At 41.7% G+C, this 15,653-nt stretch overlaps 1 protein-coding gene across 1 annotated transcript; it reads right to left on the minus strand.

Annotated features, from left to right (window-relative positions):
• Positions 1-10,869: 10,869 nt before the first annotated feature.
• dbx1.S (developing brain homeobox 1 S homeolog) lies at positions 10,870-14,843 on the minus strand. The gene is given in 4 exon segments (NM_001085741.1): positions 10,870-11,217; positions 11,332-11,534; positions 13,701-13,802; positions 14,501-14,843. Coding segments are annotated over 4 exon segments (996 nt in total).
• Between the last annotated feature and the right edge of the window lie 810 nt (positions 14,844-15,653).

Below are 15,653 nucleotides of genomic sequence, written 5' to 3' on the forward strand. Positions count from 1 at the left end.
ATTTGTCAACTATTGGAGATGGTCCTGACCAAAAATTATTTTGTGTACAATGATGAATATTTCTTACAATTACAAGGCTGTGCCATGGGTGCTAACATGGCACCGACCTATGCTCATATTTTTATGGACCAGTTCGAAAAAACATAAATTTTTTCTAATAGTGTCTTTAATCAGTACATACAGCAATATATGAGATATGTCGATGACACCTTTTTCATATGGTCCGGTGACATGCAAACATTAAAAAATGTTGAGTCTTATTTGAATGAAGTGCATCCGACGATTAAATTCACTTTTGAAGCCATTCCCAGTAATCTCCATTTCCTGGATGTTAATATCCAGGTGGTGGGGTCTACTTTTGTTACATCTTTATACAGTAAGCCTACTGATAGGAACAATTTACTACGGCCTTCGAGCTTTCATCCTCCTAGCCAATTAATGAGGGTGAAAAGAATCACTTCCACGCCTGAGATTTATAAATCCGAATCACTTACGATGGTGGAAAAATTTGTTGAAAGGGGTTATGATAAATCTAAATTGTTGGCTGCACAAAATGAGGTTGAGCTTATACCTAGGGAATCAGAAACCAAGAATGAAATCTGTTAAATCTCAAAGAATCCCTTTTGTTACGTCTTATGATACTAACTCTAAGTATTATCGTAATGTAATTTTAAAACATTGGAGGATTTTGAGTACAGATGCTAAACATGGCCATTTTTTCAAAGCACCGCCTATTTTTTCGTATAGAAGGGGGAAGAACGTTGGTGAATTGATAAAATGTAAGGCTACTTCGCAAAAAGGGATACATAATATATTAGGCACACAAAGCATGGGAACTTTTCCCTGTAGAAATTGTAGTCACTGTAGTGCCATTATCCCTGGTAGTTGTGTGACTCATCCACAGACAGGACATAAGCATAAACTGTATGTTTTTTTTTACCTGTGATACATATGATGTTGTGTACTGTATCAAGTGCCCATGTGGGCTGTTATATATTGGACAAACCAGTAGAGCGATTAAAATCAGGCTCAATGAGCATAAATCAAATATTAGGACTTACCGTCCAGATTTGCCTACAACACTATTGCACGTTAAAAAGCCAGTTGATAGAATAAATAAATCTAAAACAGAATCTCTATTGGCCAAACACTTTTTTGAGCATGGGCACCGAGTATCACAACTGCGATGGCAGGTGTTAGAGAAAGTGAGTTTTAAATCTGACACGGATAAAAAGAAAAATCACGTTACCCAAAAGGGTTAAATGAAGATTTTAACATGGCCTGCTTTTTGTAAAGCATCACTGGATATATAATACCCTTTTTTTGTAGATAAAAATTACAGCCGGATTTTTGCGTCAGGGACAGCTTCCTTCTCCCATGTAGGGTAAGCTAGTAACTTTGTTTTCTTTAACTGTTAAAATATTGATACATTGTTGCTTATTGTGTTGCCTTTCCCTTCTAGACTAACTAGATACTATGTCCTGTTTTCCCGATGTTTTTAACTTTTGTATATTTTGTAATACTTTCATGGTTTTATGACTTTTGAATAACTTGTTTTTAATTAATTTTTTGAGAAAGAATTGTAAGTGCAATGTGATCAAATGGCCTCTAGATGGTGCATAAGGGTATTATAAGTAGGAATGCAATACACACACTCACCACTAGAGAGTAGTAGAGAGTTTGGAGGTATAAAAATGGGCCACACCTTAGATTGATGTCTTCTAATGGGAGGGAGCTGTCAAGTACGGAAGCTTTGGTAAGAAAAGTCCTGAAGAAAAGAAGATAGAAGATAGCAGTATGATTAGCGTAAGTAAGGGGAAGTGGAGCAGGCACTAGGTGTCTGAGTTAGGGCAGCAAGTATGGGCAGCCTAGTGCCCCAACAAGAAGGTTAGTGAGGATAGTACCCCTGTGGATATTCCATGAGAAAGGGACCCCAGAGGAAGGGTTTAGGACAGATAGAATAGGATGGGCTTCAGGCCAGTGGTCTGCTAGTAGTAAAAAGCCTGTTCGGAATAGTAAAGGGGTCCTGCAGGAGTACCAGATTACTGAGACAGGAGAGGAACAGGGATTACTAGGGACTGGAGACAAGAATGAATACCCTTCCAAGCCTTCCAATTGTGACCCATTGGGACGAAGAGGAAAATCGGGTCAGCCTATGTGGGTTTAAGGCTTGATTGGATGGATGTTTCTGTACAATAAGGTTGTGTATGCTGGAAATGAAGAACTTGTAAATAAAACTTCAGTTGTTTCTCCTGCTTGCCTGGACTCTGTGTCTGTCTGGGGGAAAAGAGTGTTTGTCATTTGGTTGACCCCCCTACATGTATATTTAATTTTTCCCCATTAGACAGACAGTATAGTGGTCCTTATGACACATACAGGTGCATGTAATGTTCCCTCTAAGGTAACACACACAAAGAAATTACGCAAGGAATTTTGTGTAAAAACATAACATTTTGTTTACATTTTGACCCGAGCACACAGTTTTTAAAAACTGCGCACATAAAATAAATTTTCCTGCACACATATCCGAGAAGGAATTCGAGGGAACATTGGTACCACATTAAATGCCCAGTGAGGTTACATTTAGAGCCCAATAAAACCTCAGTCTGTTACTTCTTAGCTTCTCCCACTTTCCCTTGGGAGTGAATTGCCTTGTTTTACAGTAATTGCACCTTCTTATCACTGGGAAGCACCGCATTGTTTACCATGGCTTTTACCAGTGTTGTGATGGTCACAGAGTAGGTGGTGAGGAACATGTAGGAAATGGGCACAAGCATTTTTCTGGCCAACCATTCTGTGGGGCGAGACTCCAGCCGGTCACACAGTAGAACCCTGCAAAGCAATAAGTTCCATTTAGAGCTCATTGACTTCAGCTTAGTGGTCATAACCCTTATGTTACCACCAGCATCATCATGATACACTTACTGAAGGTACAGAGATTTATGTGAATTAAAGAGAACGGGCAAACCCCTTTTGGTTTCATTATGGTAGGCTATAACACAACAGGAGGGTTATGGCATGTGAGCAGTAGATTTCAGGTAGGCTGAAACAATGGAGACTTAAGCAGGGAGGAAAACGTAAGATGAAGCAGAAATCGGGGTTACAAAAAAAGGAAATGGGATTTAATTATGTATCATCAGATCATCAGGCTCTTCCTCCATTTCTTCTTTTAATCATACAAGACAAATAGTTGGGTGAGGATAAGGGCCCATTGACACCTGGGCACACCTGGAGTATTCCTGGTACCCCTGTGGACCAGTCCGACACTGGGTGGAAAGAATGTGTTTGGTGATCCTCACCTGTTACCCTAGGGCCAGTGCGCCTCTTCTTTAAAAACCAGGGCCGGCCTGGAAACAAAAGGGACAGGGGTGGCACAACTACAGTGCTGTCGAGGGCGTTTCTGTGCCATGTCCTGGGATTGTGTTTTGCACGCAGAGATTCTGGGGAATCCGGAGGGGACAAGTATTTCTGAGAGCTTTATCGTCTGTCATTGTTTATTATATAGTACAGGTGTTTCACATTCATTTATAACAAGCAAAGGGATATAAATAGGATCAGGGGGCCCTGTTCACAAGAGCTTACAATCATTCCCCATCAAACATGTATATAACTCACAGCAATGAAACAGAGATCATCATTTTGCCTGATATATAACTATATATATGTTTCTACTGATTGGGATGAATAAACAAAGCTCCCAGCAGCCTCTGCTCCTGGGCACACTCACAATACGCCATTATATATAAATCATGCCAAAAGCCTGTTCTCCACACCTAAAACCAACCCAAAGTTCCAGCCATTTGACTGCTTTATCTTCCCTGGGAAAAGCCAAGGGCTGAATCTAGGGACGCCAAATAATATCACGGTTTCAAAGACACCGCTGTTGTTTTTTTATTGAAGCATCGGAGCTAATGATGGTTTAAGGGCCAAATTAACTTGTCAAGCTTTTTTTCAATCCGTTTTAAAGCCGTCCAATGGGAAGAGCAAGAAGCGACGCTACATTCCTTTACATCCTTAATTTGATTAAAGTGAGAGGCTAATTTTCTGCCTTTGGTTCTCCACTGGGCGGCATTTAGGAGACGCTGTCCATCTGCCATTGTCTGCGGCTAATTCAACTGACACAAACACAGAGGACTCCACTCCACTTGACGCTGGCGTCCCCTCATTCACTGCCTCTAGCAACCACTGACATATTCTACTCAAATGGAACCCGTCAGTGTCTGTCAATGGCCCCCTGGCTGACAAGGTATCGGTAACTTTCTCTTGGAAAAAGCTAAAATGCTGCTTTCTAATCCCAAACGCTTTCATTAATCCCCACAGCCCCCAAGCCGACTCTCTAGCCTGTAAATAAGCCTCTTATTCTGCATTTAACCAGTAATCACCCTCAGCGAAGAGAAATTCCTGGACTTCTAAGTGACCAGCTTTTAGCCACTATTAACCAGTAATTGCAATCAGGTTCAGTGATGACTATGGGAGAAATTAACTCAATAGCATCACTGGTTCTTATGTGCTCAAATTGAATGTAAAAGGAACATTATGCCATTGACAAGATCAGAGACTGACCCCCCTTCATCTATAATGGAAAGCAAGACTGAGAACTAGAGTTCTGATGCTGAGTTGTAGTTCAGCAACATACCACTGCTTGCCTAGTACTGTAGTGAATACACCGTCACACAGCACACCCTGCCAGATCTGTGTATAGTGCAATATCTTTGTATTGAGAGAGCTGCAACACTCCCCGTTCTACACAAGGGGGAGCAATGCTGTATTACAGGGCACTCACCATCATACTGCAGCACTTATCCCTGCAAAATGTTTGCTGCTCTTCCTGGATAAATAGGCTTCAGCTCACAAGCAGGAAGCAGAGAAACAGATCTAAAGACGAAGGGGGTTATTTATCAACGGTCAAATTTTAGAGTTATGTGAATTTTTTTTACTCAAATAAATTTGAATGTACCTATACTCACAACTCAAATGGGAGGTTATTTACAGAAAAAACTCGAACGTGTACAATTCAATCGAATAGAAAGGACCATAAAATTCTAATCGAATTTGAATTGAGTTTTCCTCGAATGTCAGGAAGGCTATTAACAAAATCACATGGTTCGACAGACCTCTGCCATTGACTTCTACATGAACTCAGCAAGTATTGAATTTGGGCTGTTTCCAGGGTCGAGGTGTGATAAATCTCACATTCAAAATCGAGTTGGTGGTTTGAAACTCGAAATTGTGAATTTTGACAAAATTCTAATTTACCATTTGTATCTTAGCAAATCTGCCCTCTGATGTATTAAAGGCATAGAGGGCTGGTCATGCAAGGAATGGACAGTTCAATGAACACAGCCTTGGGATAACTCGGTACATTGGAATGATTTTACAGGTGCTCTCTGTTAGAATAACCTGTACATATATTGAATGATAAAGGGGAAAACAAGTCATTTTTCCCCTTTAAATACCTCACTTCTCCAGCTTTTGCCTTGGTTGTCCCCAAACAGCAGAATCCGACGTTGTGGCCTTGAAAGGTGGTGGAGACTTCATCTAACTTTTCAATGTCTACCACCTCTTGTGCCTGCAGAGCAAAACAAGGAGAGGTGGAATCAAAACCAGGACATTGTAGGAACATCTCTCCATCCATGAACCCCCCATGTCCACTGGCATCCCTGAATGCCTAGGATCCCTAGCAAGACTCTCTGTTGGGAACTGACTCATTTATTTTTCAATTGTTAAAGTACCCAAGGATACTAGCAGCTCAAAGCATTAGTGTAGAGCTGTGATCCTCAACCAGTGGCTGTGGTACAACATCTTGCTCTCCAACCCCTTGGATGTTGCTCCCAGTGGCCTCAAAACAGGTGATTATTTTTGAATTCCTTGCATGGTTTTGGTGCATAAAAACCAGGTGTTGTGCCAAACAGAAACTCCTGAAGCTGTCTGTCCACATAGGGGCTACCAATACTTGACTTGGCACCCCAGGAACTTTTTTTCATGCTTGCGTTGCTCCCCAACTCTTTTTATATATAAATGTGGCTCACAGGTAAAAAAAAGTTTGGGGACCCTTGGTGCAGAGTATCCAACCTACCACCTTTTCAACTTAAAGGAATAGTTCAGTGTGAAAATAAAAACTGTGTAAATAGATAGTCTGTGCAAAATAAAAAATGTTTCTAATATAGTTATTTAGCCAAAAATGTAATATATAAAGACTGGAGTGACTGGATGTCTAATAAAACAGCCAGAATCCAACTTCCTGCTTTTCAGCTCTATAACTCTGAGTTAGTCAGCGACTTGAAGGGGGGCCACATGGTACATTTCTGTTCAGTGAGTTTGTAATTGATCCTCAGCATTCAGCTCAGATTCAAAAGCAACAGATATGACCCATGTGGCCCCCCCTCAAGTCTCTGATTGGTTACTGCCTGGTAACCAGGGTAACCAGTCAGTGTAAACCAAGAGAGCTGAAAAGCAAGAAGTAGTGTCTGACTGACTTGTTATATATCAAATCACTCCAGCCTTTATATATTACATTTTTGGCTAACTAACTATATTAGAAACATGTTTTATTTTGCACAGCCTATCTATTTACCCAGTTTTTATTTTTACACTGAACAATTCCTTTAAAGGCAACCCCCCCCCTTTAATCAGATTGCTCTTGTTCTGTTGCACAGGTTGCACTGTGTAATGAACCCACCCACTGTGCAATTGACGCTACGTTCAGTTTTTTTGGGTCGATCCAAACCCTGGAAGCCTTGCACTCTTCCTGCCACAAGACACCAGAACCCCACCCTGTCGGATCATTGCACTTGCCCCAGTGCACAATGCCGACTCTTGTATCTGACGCCACAGAGGGGAAAAATATCCAAAACCCTAAATTATACGGAATGAAAGATTTAAAGGTCACTGTCGCCCCATACAGACATATAGCTGTCCCAGATAAAGCAGTCACAGACCTGGCCAGGCAGCAGTTATATGGCCCTACATTAACCTTTCAGATATGATATACAGTAACTGTCATATGACTTATGGGACCCTCCCCTGAGTATGTATATAATAAGCCCCACCCCTTCAGCAAGTCAGGACTGTTTTGCAACACAACATGATACATTGTGCTTCACTGGGAGTCTCTATATACCGCAAAGAGCCTGAATTGTGACTACTGCCTGCCTGACACTTACCACTGAATACAAGAATCTCTGTTGGGGGTTTTTCTTAAAGGACCAGGTACATAATTTTTTTTTTTGTAAATTTTGTTTCTTTTTAACGAAAAAAAACATTTAATTCGCAAAGCTTATAATAAGAAATTACTTACCGATTCTCTGCATGCGCTCCTCTTCAGAAACGGCGACAGTGCTACGATCCATTTTCTCCTCCCTGCCTTCTATAGGAGATAGCCAGGGAGGAGAAACAGAGTGCCGCACGATGGATCGTCGCCCTGTCGCCGTTTCTGAAGAGGAGTGCATGCAGACAATCATTAGGTAATTTCTTAATAAAAGCTTTGCGAATTTAAAGTTTAAACTGTCTTGGTGGGTTTTTTTTTTCGTTAAAAAGAAACATTTTTTTTTTAATTTTTTTATGTTACTGGTCCTTTAAAGAAACCAAACTTGTTCTTGCAGTGAATATGGCCCAACTCCTGCTGCACTGGGATTCGCCAGGATTCTGCTGTTTCAGCAGGATTAGGCCGAATCCTTCTGCCCGGCTGAACTGAATCTGAATCCTAATTTGCATATGCATACGTTGATTCGTACGATCGGATCTTTGCGTCTGTCGCCAGCTTTACACTCTGCTGCTAGAATCCTCCTGCTCCACTGGTTAATACCCTATTGTGGCTGTGTGTTAAGCAAAGGATAGAATATAAAATGAGTTTGTTAAAAATGCAAAGCCATTCACTCCTCTACTCCTCGCTACATCCCCTTGTCTCATCCACACCCACTGCCACCTCCCAAATCTTTCTACCTCGCGTCCCCTCTGGAATTCTATCCCCGAAATGCCCCATAGGCAACACTCTTTCAGTATTTTCAAAAAGAAAGTCAGATCTTACCTTTTGGGGAACTAGAACCAGTCCTGGCACCCAAGGGCTAATGTCCACTCGTCTCTACAGTTTTCCCTTTGAGGGAAACTTAAACTTAAGTTTTATTTTGTCTCTATTAATACAAAGGATTAAAGTGCTGCCACCTAGCAAATTAACACATGAAGTCACTCTTTTTTGTTCTCCCAGATATAAATCCACTACTTTTATTTTAGCTTCCAATGCAAAGGACAATATTTTATATAGCCACTAGCTGTCCCTAGAGCTTGACCATTTCTATATAGGTAATATAACAATAATGTTAGGGAATAATGTGAGGAAGAGTGCAACTGTATTCAGTGTCAGACTAGCCCACCGGGATACCAGGGAAAACTCCCGGTGGGCCCAGGTGTCAGTGGGCCCTCTTGCTTCTAACCATTTGGCCTATTTCATTGTCATTCTCTATTTCTTAGAGGCTTAATAATGGAAGAATAAAATATAACATGTTGAGATAACAAGGAGAATAAAGAGATTGAGTGAGAAGAGGAGGAATAATAGTTTGGAAAGTGAGCCCACGATCTAAGGTTTTCTGGTGGGCCCCTGGCATCCCAGTCCGACACTGAATGTATTACGTTACTTCACTAACATTTGTGAAGGTCAGAGCACATAAAACAGAAGGTATTTCTTCTTATGAAGTGTTGATGTTGCCTGCCCATGTATGTATATAGAGTAATACAGGGTACAAGGTTACTGTTAGATAAGAGCACAAGGTATAGTAGTTAGCTGCGCAGGACATATATTATCAGTAAGAAGAACCTCTAGTAGGGTTGCCTTCGGGAACCATATCGGCCCCATACACCTTCCTGGCCATGCACCAGTTCTGCATAATCACACCCAGTCTCCCCAAACCTTCCCACATCCTCCAAAATGTAAAACATATATCCTGGATTTGATTTTTCTTGCTTGCTGAGTAAAACACATTTACCTCTGTATCCCTGAGGCAAATGGCCAGGTCAAGTATTCATGTCTTTGCTTTTTCTGCTTTTACCACTGGAGAGCGCTGTTTCCTAGCAGCTACAGATGACTCTCTATATAAGGCTCTCTTGGCAGAATGACCCATGGACCCTACATAACATAATATATTGTCCATTTGCCTTTTACCATGGCCATTTACATTTTGGGGGGTTCCAATTATTTAGATCAGTGAATCTTTGAGAGGGGGACCCAAAAACAGGTACATGCACTGTTTCCAGCAGGTCTCCATGTTTTCTTTTGATATAGTATAAAACAAGGCACCTCATTTTTCCTGTGTCCCACCTAATGGAATCGCACCTGGGGGATGTCCATATGTCAAGGAAAATGCCACTTAAAGGTGATAATGATCTTGTACGGGGGAAAAACACTGATCCTCTGTATTTGCTCAGGTCATGCTTTTATCAGAGTTATCCAATAGGGCGGCAGACTGTAGCACTCCCGTTATACCCCTTTAATAGAGTTCCCATGTAGGGCTAATGTTAGAGTAGGACAGAAAGCTCCCCTTGTGTATACCATGCCATATGCAACCAGACACAGAGGTGCCAGTCTACACCCTTATGTTATTACACCACCCTATGTTGGTTTGGGAATCTTATACAATATAGTGTATGCACTGGCAAAGAATATCTCATGGGATGGGGATTTACACTGATATCATTGTGTGTTAAAATATTATGTATTGCAGTGAAGTCAAGTATAGTTATCGGTTACAATGCTGTGAAATTTATAATGGCAGTGGCCCTTTTAGAACCCCCCCCAAGAACAACTCAGGACACAGTTACAAATAAATGTCGAAACAATAGAAATATTTCCATGTCTAATTGTTATTTGGCATCGGAAGTCATATATACACACTATACATATTTATACAACATAAACATCTTTTGTAACATAAGTTACGAGGAAAAGCACCAACAAAAGGATCAGACCTAGGAATTGTCTATACAATAGACCTGGTATAAAACCCCCATACAGCGGCTTTGTACAGTAATGTACAGTTCACACACAGCTGTGTAACAACAGCCAATTCTCCATCGGAGAGTCGGACCTTCCCGTAGCATCAACAGAACCATCAGATCCAGAGTAAATCATTGTAAATGGAGGGGGTGGTGTTACTATTTCCTGATTTGGGAGCCCCAACAACAGCAGTAAATTCTGTTAAAAGTGCATTTTGTAGAGTTTTCTGGTGTGGGAAGACCATTGCATTTAATTTAGAAATGTATCACATAATAAACTGTGCTTGTTCTTGTTAAAGGAAAAATAAACCCCATTTTCTTTAGGGTTAGGTCTATAGCATTCCTTCTTTACAGATGCACAAGCGCCTACTAGTGGTCATCAACAGTCAGCACAATCTGTGATTGAGCACATTCCTCATCAGATAAATAAGAATCAGCATGGCAGCTCCCATTTACATAAAAGCACATCTGCAAAGAAGGAATGGTCAGTACCTACAGTAGACAGTGCAGTAGGAGGCTATTGCATATGGTGGGCATTCCTTATCTCTATATTATGTTTAAATTCAAACATACACAGAAGTGCACATAATAAGCTGCACCCCAATATTTTGCTAAGGGGATCAATATGGCAGCTCCACCCAAATCAGGTATATAGGGTATATTTTCCCTTTAATATAAACCAATAGGGGGCTAAAGCATTTTCTCTTGGATTGCCCCCCCCCCCAGTACTCATTATCAGTATATACAGGATTTCACAGCAGTTTTTTGACAGTTCAGTATTAAATGCAGAAGATTTGGGAATGTAGTCGTGTCTCTCCAATTATTGTACAATATAATATAGATTTTTTATTTACATATTTGCAAAGTCTCTATGGTGTTGAGTAATTAGGAGACTGTGATCTCTTCTTCCTGTTCCCCTCCCTCTTCCTCTGAGTCTGAGAAGTCTGAGGGTTTACTGGCACTGCTGGAGTTAAAAGGGGAGGAAGGAAGCTGGGTATCAAGTCTTAAATGGTGCTCTGGGCATTGATAAGGCAAGGCGTGGGCGGGGCTGTTTCCTGGGCACAATGGCTCCTCCTCTCCCTCCCCCGAGGATTTCTTGCTCACGTCACTGAGGTCTGGGTGGGGGTTAAATTTGGTGGGTAGTGTCTGCTCCCTGCACCCTCCGGAGGACAGCAATTCCCGTTCCTTGGAGTTTCGCCACTTCATTCGCCGATTCTGGAACCAAATTTTTACCTGCAGGAAAATAATTTTAATTCATTACAAATTGCTCTTCCAAACACGGTAATTAAACATGATCTTCCTTCCCCCAACATAGCAGCACCCATAGGGGGCAGTAGGGGCAATTACCTGAGAGTCTTTGAGCCCCAGCTTCCCAGCCAGTTTCTTTCTGTCCGGTTTGCTGATATATTTCTGCTTCTGGAACATCTTCTCTAGAGCTTTGCGTTGGACATCTGAGAACACGGCTCTGCGCAACATGCCCCGGCGGGGCTTCCCTCGAGCGACCAGGGGCCAGGAGAATGTGCCGGGGATGGGCACCACCGAAGAGGAAGCTGCAAAACATAAAAGGGAAATTAAATTTAGAGGTTTAGCCTATGAATGTTCTTATGTTCTGATTGGCTACTGAGAATTATATAAAGTCCCAGTTGGCTACAGGATGGTGGAGCCTTGTGAAAGTCATGTACTGATTGGCTATAGCTTGGTTTAGTCCTCTGTATGTTTTAATGTTCTGATTTGCTGCAGGTTGGTCTAGCTCTGCAAATATGTTAAATGCTTTCCATTCCAATAATCTGTTTGACTATAGGCTAATCTAGTCTATGAACTATTCTAATACTGTGATTGGCTGCAGGATTATTCTAGCCCTGTCTCCTTTATTGTTATTTACACACTGACACACACACATTGGGTGAAAGGTATGAACCCTAAATTTTAGAACTAGAGTCAGCTCTGGGCCAGACGGACCCAAAACATCATTTCTGCTCTTGATACATGGATCAGCACCAGAATGGCACCATTCATATCAATGTTCAATGGGAAAATGGGTTCCCTCTTCCAGAGAATGATCAAAGTGGGACAGACAAGGGTCGAGCCACCACCTATCTCTGCATGGAAGGGGGGCACTGAGGCATTGGTGGGGAAAAAAGAGAAAGAGGGAGAGTTGGTTTCCATGACAGAAAAGATACATTTAGGAAAGGGTCGCAGGATCCTCTCTAATTTATTAATCCTTCCCTATTCATGGGGGGGGGGTTTCCTCCACCCTCTCGTTTCTTTCTCTGCCTCCAAAAAAAAAAGCCAGTTTTCTTTAAAAAAAAATCCTGATATATATAATAAAATTCTAAGAATGCTGTTGGGCAAAAGAAAAGGGGAGGTAATGATCACATTGACTGGTTCCCAATGCCATTCGTATGATAAAAAGGGAGAGTTTGGGCCTTTAATGGGAACTAAGGGAAGACAGAGATTCTAATGAGGCGTGAATGGTAATTGTGTCCTAATGAACTAACAGAGAAAGGACTCGGGACAGGCAGTTAAAGCCGTATATTACGACCACAAAGGCCATTTACACTTTCAAACTAAACACAAGTGCCTGCCAAGTCTATTGGGGGGATTCTGCTGACAGGGGGGACGCCCAGAACTCTGCCCTTCCCTTTAAAGCCCTTCCATTAAAAGGGCACTGGAGAGAAAAGCAAGTTCTTTAAAAGCTGAAGTAATTTGCTAAGGGGACAATCGCTGGATTCTATAATAGAACCGGGACCCACCTCCGCTGCGCCCATGTGAACACTAAAGCCAAAAGAGGGCAGTTCTTTATTATTTCAAAGGCAGTATACAAAAAGATTTCTCCCAGCTGATTCATACAAGGGAATCATTTAAGACTTATTCTGTTTCTTTGAATAGTTTAAATATTGTACAATAAGAATAGTTTTAGTGACTGTGGGTAAAATAATTTATCAGTGAGACCAGTAGAATCCCTACAGATAATGATGAATTTTACCCCAAACTAAGACAAAATTTGCAAATGTTAATCAGGGGTGCCTGACTTGCTAGCTGAACTACATTTCCCAGCATCCTCTTAGGGCCCTCAGAGAATGCTTAAATAAGGATATTTAATACCTAAGGGGGGAGAATTACATTTGATATGTTGGTGAGTGGTTTAATAAGAACTTGATCATTAGAGTGTGAAAGGGGCATTTTGGTGTATCCCTTAATTAGGTTTGTGTCATGGAAATGAAAAGGGAAAAGAGTTGTATGGCCCCCAGTAAAACCCCACACAAGGCCTCTCCCTATGTGGTCTTGTGAAAATCTTGCAGCCAGTGAATGACCTTTAATGATAAATTAGTGCATGGCTGGTATGTGTCTGTCATGAGTTGGGGGGTCTGTGGGTGGTTGGCCGTAGGGCGCTGGCCAATTGGTCATGGTGCTGAAAGCTTTGTTCAAAACCAGTGGTAAAGCTAGTGATTCTGTGAGAAAAATCTCAGGGTATTTAGCACTGGCAAGGGTTGCTCTGGGAGAAGGGGAACGCCTCATACTTTCAACAGGACAATTGCTGCTAATTTGTAGATCAGGGCCAAGCTGCACAATGTCAGCTAAATAGGGTATCAAATTGGCGAGACCGATTTCCTTAGTGTTCAGCTTCTCCCCAAGCAGAGAGTGGGAGGGTGGCAAGGATTGGAGAAATATGACATGTTTGGGGTGGGGGAAAAGTAAGAAAGCTGTGAACTTACCTGGGAAATAGGAAGATCTAATGAAAGGCTGGAAGGATCCTTCAAAGTAAGGGAAGGTGAAGGGCTTTGGATGGGCGCTGGGGAGCAAGACTTGTGCCGACTCTGTAAGCAAAAGATACTCATTAGATTAGGTGAAAAAAAGCACATTCCTTGCTCTGCCTAGTAGAGGAAAAGTTTTATTGCCTAACATAGGGGCTCCTGTAGCAACCAATCTGCTTTCCTGAGGCACACGGCACTAATAACCAATGAGTAAATGCAGAGTGAGGTGCAAGTGAGACACTAATTACTATCTCCATATGTGGTTGAGCAACAACGCTGAGCCCAAAATTGTTCAGATACCGCAAGTCTTAATCTCAAACATTTTACAATCTATGTTTGGATCCACAGGGAGGTCACTGATTTCCTCAAGGACTCCACAGAGGTGGATGTGGGATCTGAACCCAGTCCTATGTAGGTACCAACTAAGATAATTCTCCAGCAGAATTAAAGGAGAATGTAACCTATTAATCTCTTTTGAGCATTTGCAGGATAATTTCATCAGCAAATTGTATGGGTTAAATAAAGGATCAATTATAGTGCAATGCCATTGCTATCTCATGATGGAAAGATACAGTCATCGGATATGAACAGATATCAACACTTCTTATTGAATAACAGCTGAGAAATATATACAAAAATAAGAAAACAACCAACCACTTGAATAGTTATTTTCTGTAAAATGCACTGGCTAGATATGATATTCCATTGCCATGGGGGTAACTCACTTAAGTAGACAAGACACCAAGTAATGGGCCACCTACCTGTCCTAGGGCTGGAGGAGAGGATTGCATTGACTCCAAACTTCAGAAAAGGGGAACTGTTGTTGGAAGAAATGGAAGTCTGGTTTGGACCCTCTCTTCTTGCCAAGTCTGATGTCTCGCTCATGCAGTTGGGACTTTCAGAGGTTGGAGGGGACATGCTGGGAGGTGGGACAGCCCTGGGCAGGAATCCTGCTGGTCGGCTGATCCTGATCAAGTCTTCTATTAAAAAGCTGGTGTGGTTGGACAGGGCAGTCTGGATAGACTGTGGCAGCGTCAGAGTCGGGGTGGGTCTCAGTAGATTGGGGTACACCGCAGGGGGAGCTAAGAGGCTTGGGAACATCATCTTCTTCTAATTAATCTTCAGTGTTCCAGAGTGCAACAGGTGAGTTTATGGTGTGTGCAGTTTGAAGCTCTGGCTCTGTTATGCTGCCTACCCTCCAGGATCTTGGTTTTTATACTGGTCAGTTCCCTAAAGCCTTTTCAAATGTGACAGCTCCAACAATGGGTCCTAGACAAAGTTCCCTACTTGGGCTTCATTCACAGAGAGCCCTGGTCCCTTCTGATTGGTTCAAGGGGGGCAGTTTATGATTGGATTAGGTCTCATAATCAAGCAATGCACCATGGTCACCCAACAAAGAAAGTGCAGCCATCATATTTGCATATTGGCCGCCTCTCTGTCATCTATTCCCCAGTGGGGTCTCCCAGCAGGAGTTTTTGTTCGCCCAGTAACACACACACAGGCTAATTAAATGCCTATTTAAAAAAGAGAAACTTTCCAATGACATCTTGTCTCATAGAAACGGAATTATTTAAATAACCCACTAAATTTATTTGTCCTCCTCCTGCTGAGGCCACAAAATATATCAATGGAAATTCATTTGAATCTTCTTAAGGGGCAAGCGTTTTGTCCAATGGAAAGTACAAGCTGACAGTGGAAATATAGAATTAGGAGAAGTGGGCTGTGGGCTATGGGTTGACTAAATTGGGATGAATTCAACTTAAACTCAACCCAATTCATTTGTCTAGAAGGTCTTAGAATTTTATTAGAACATTCATTGCTGTATTAATCAGTGAGATCACCATAAATCACTCAGCTTAATTATCATAATCAATAGACAGACAGGTCATAGGTAGACAGAGTGATAGATAGATG

Source organism: Xenopus laevis, chromosome 4S (assembly GCF_017654675.1).
Source record: "Xenopus laevis strain J_2021 chromosome 4S, Xenopus_laevis_v10.1, whole genome shotgun sequence".
Classification (NCBI taxonomy): Eukaryota; Metazoa; Chordata; class Amphibia; order Anura; family Pipidae; genus Xenopus; species Xenopus laevis.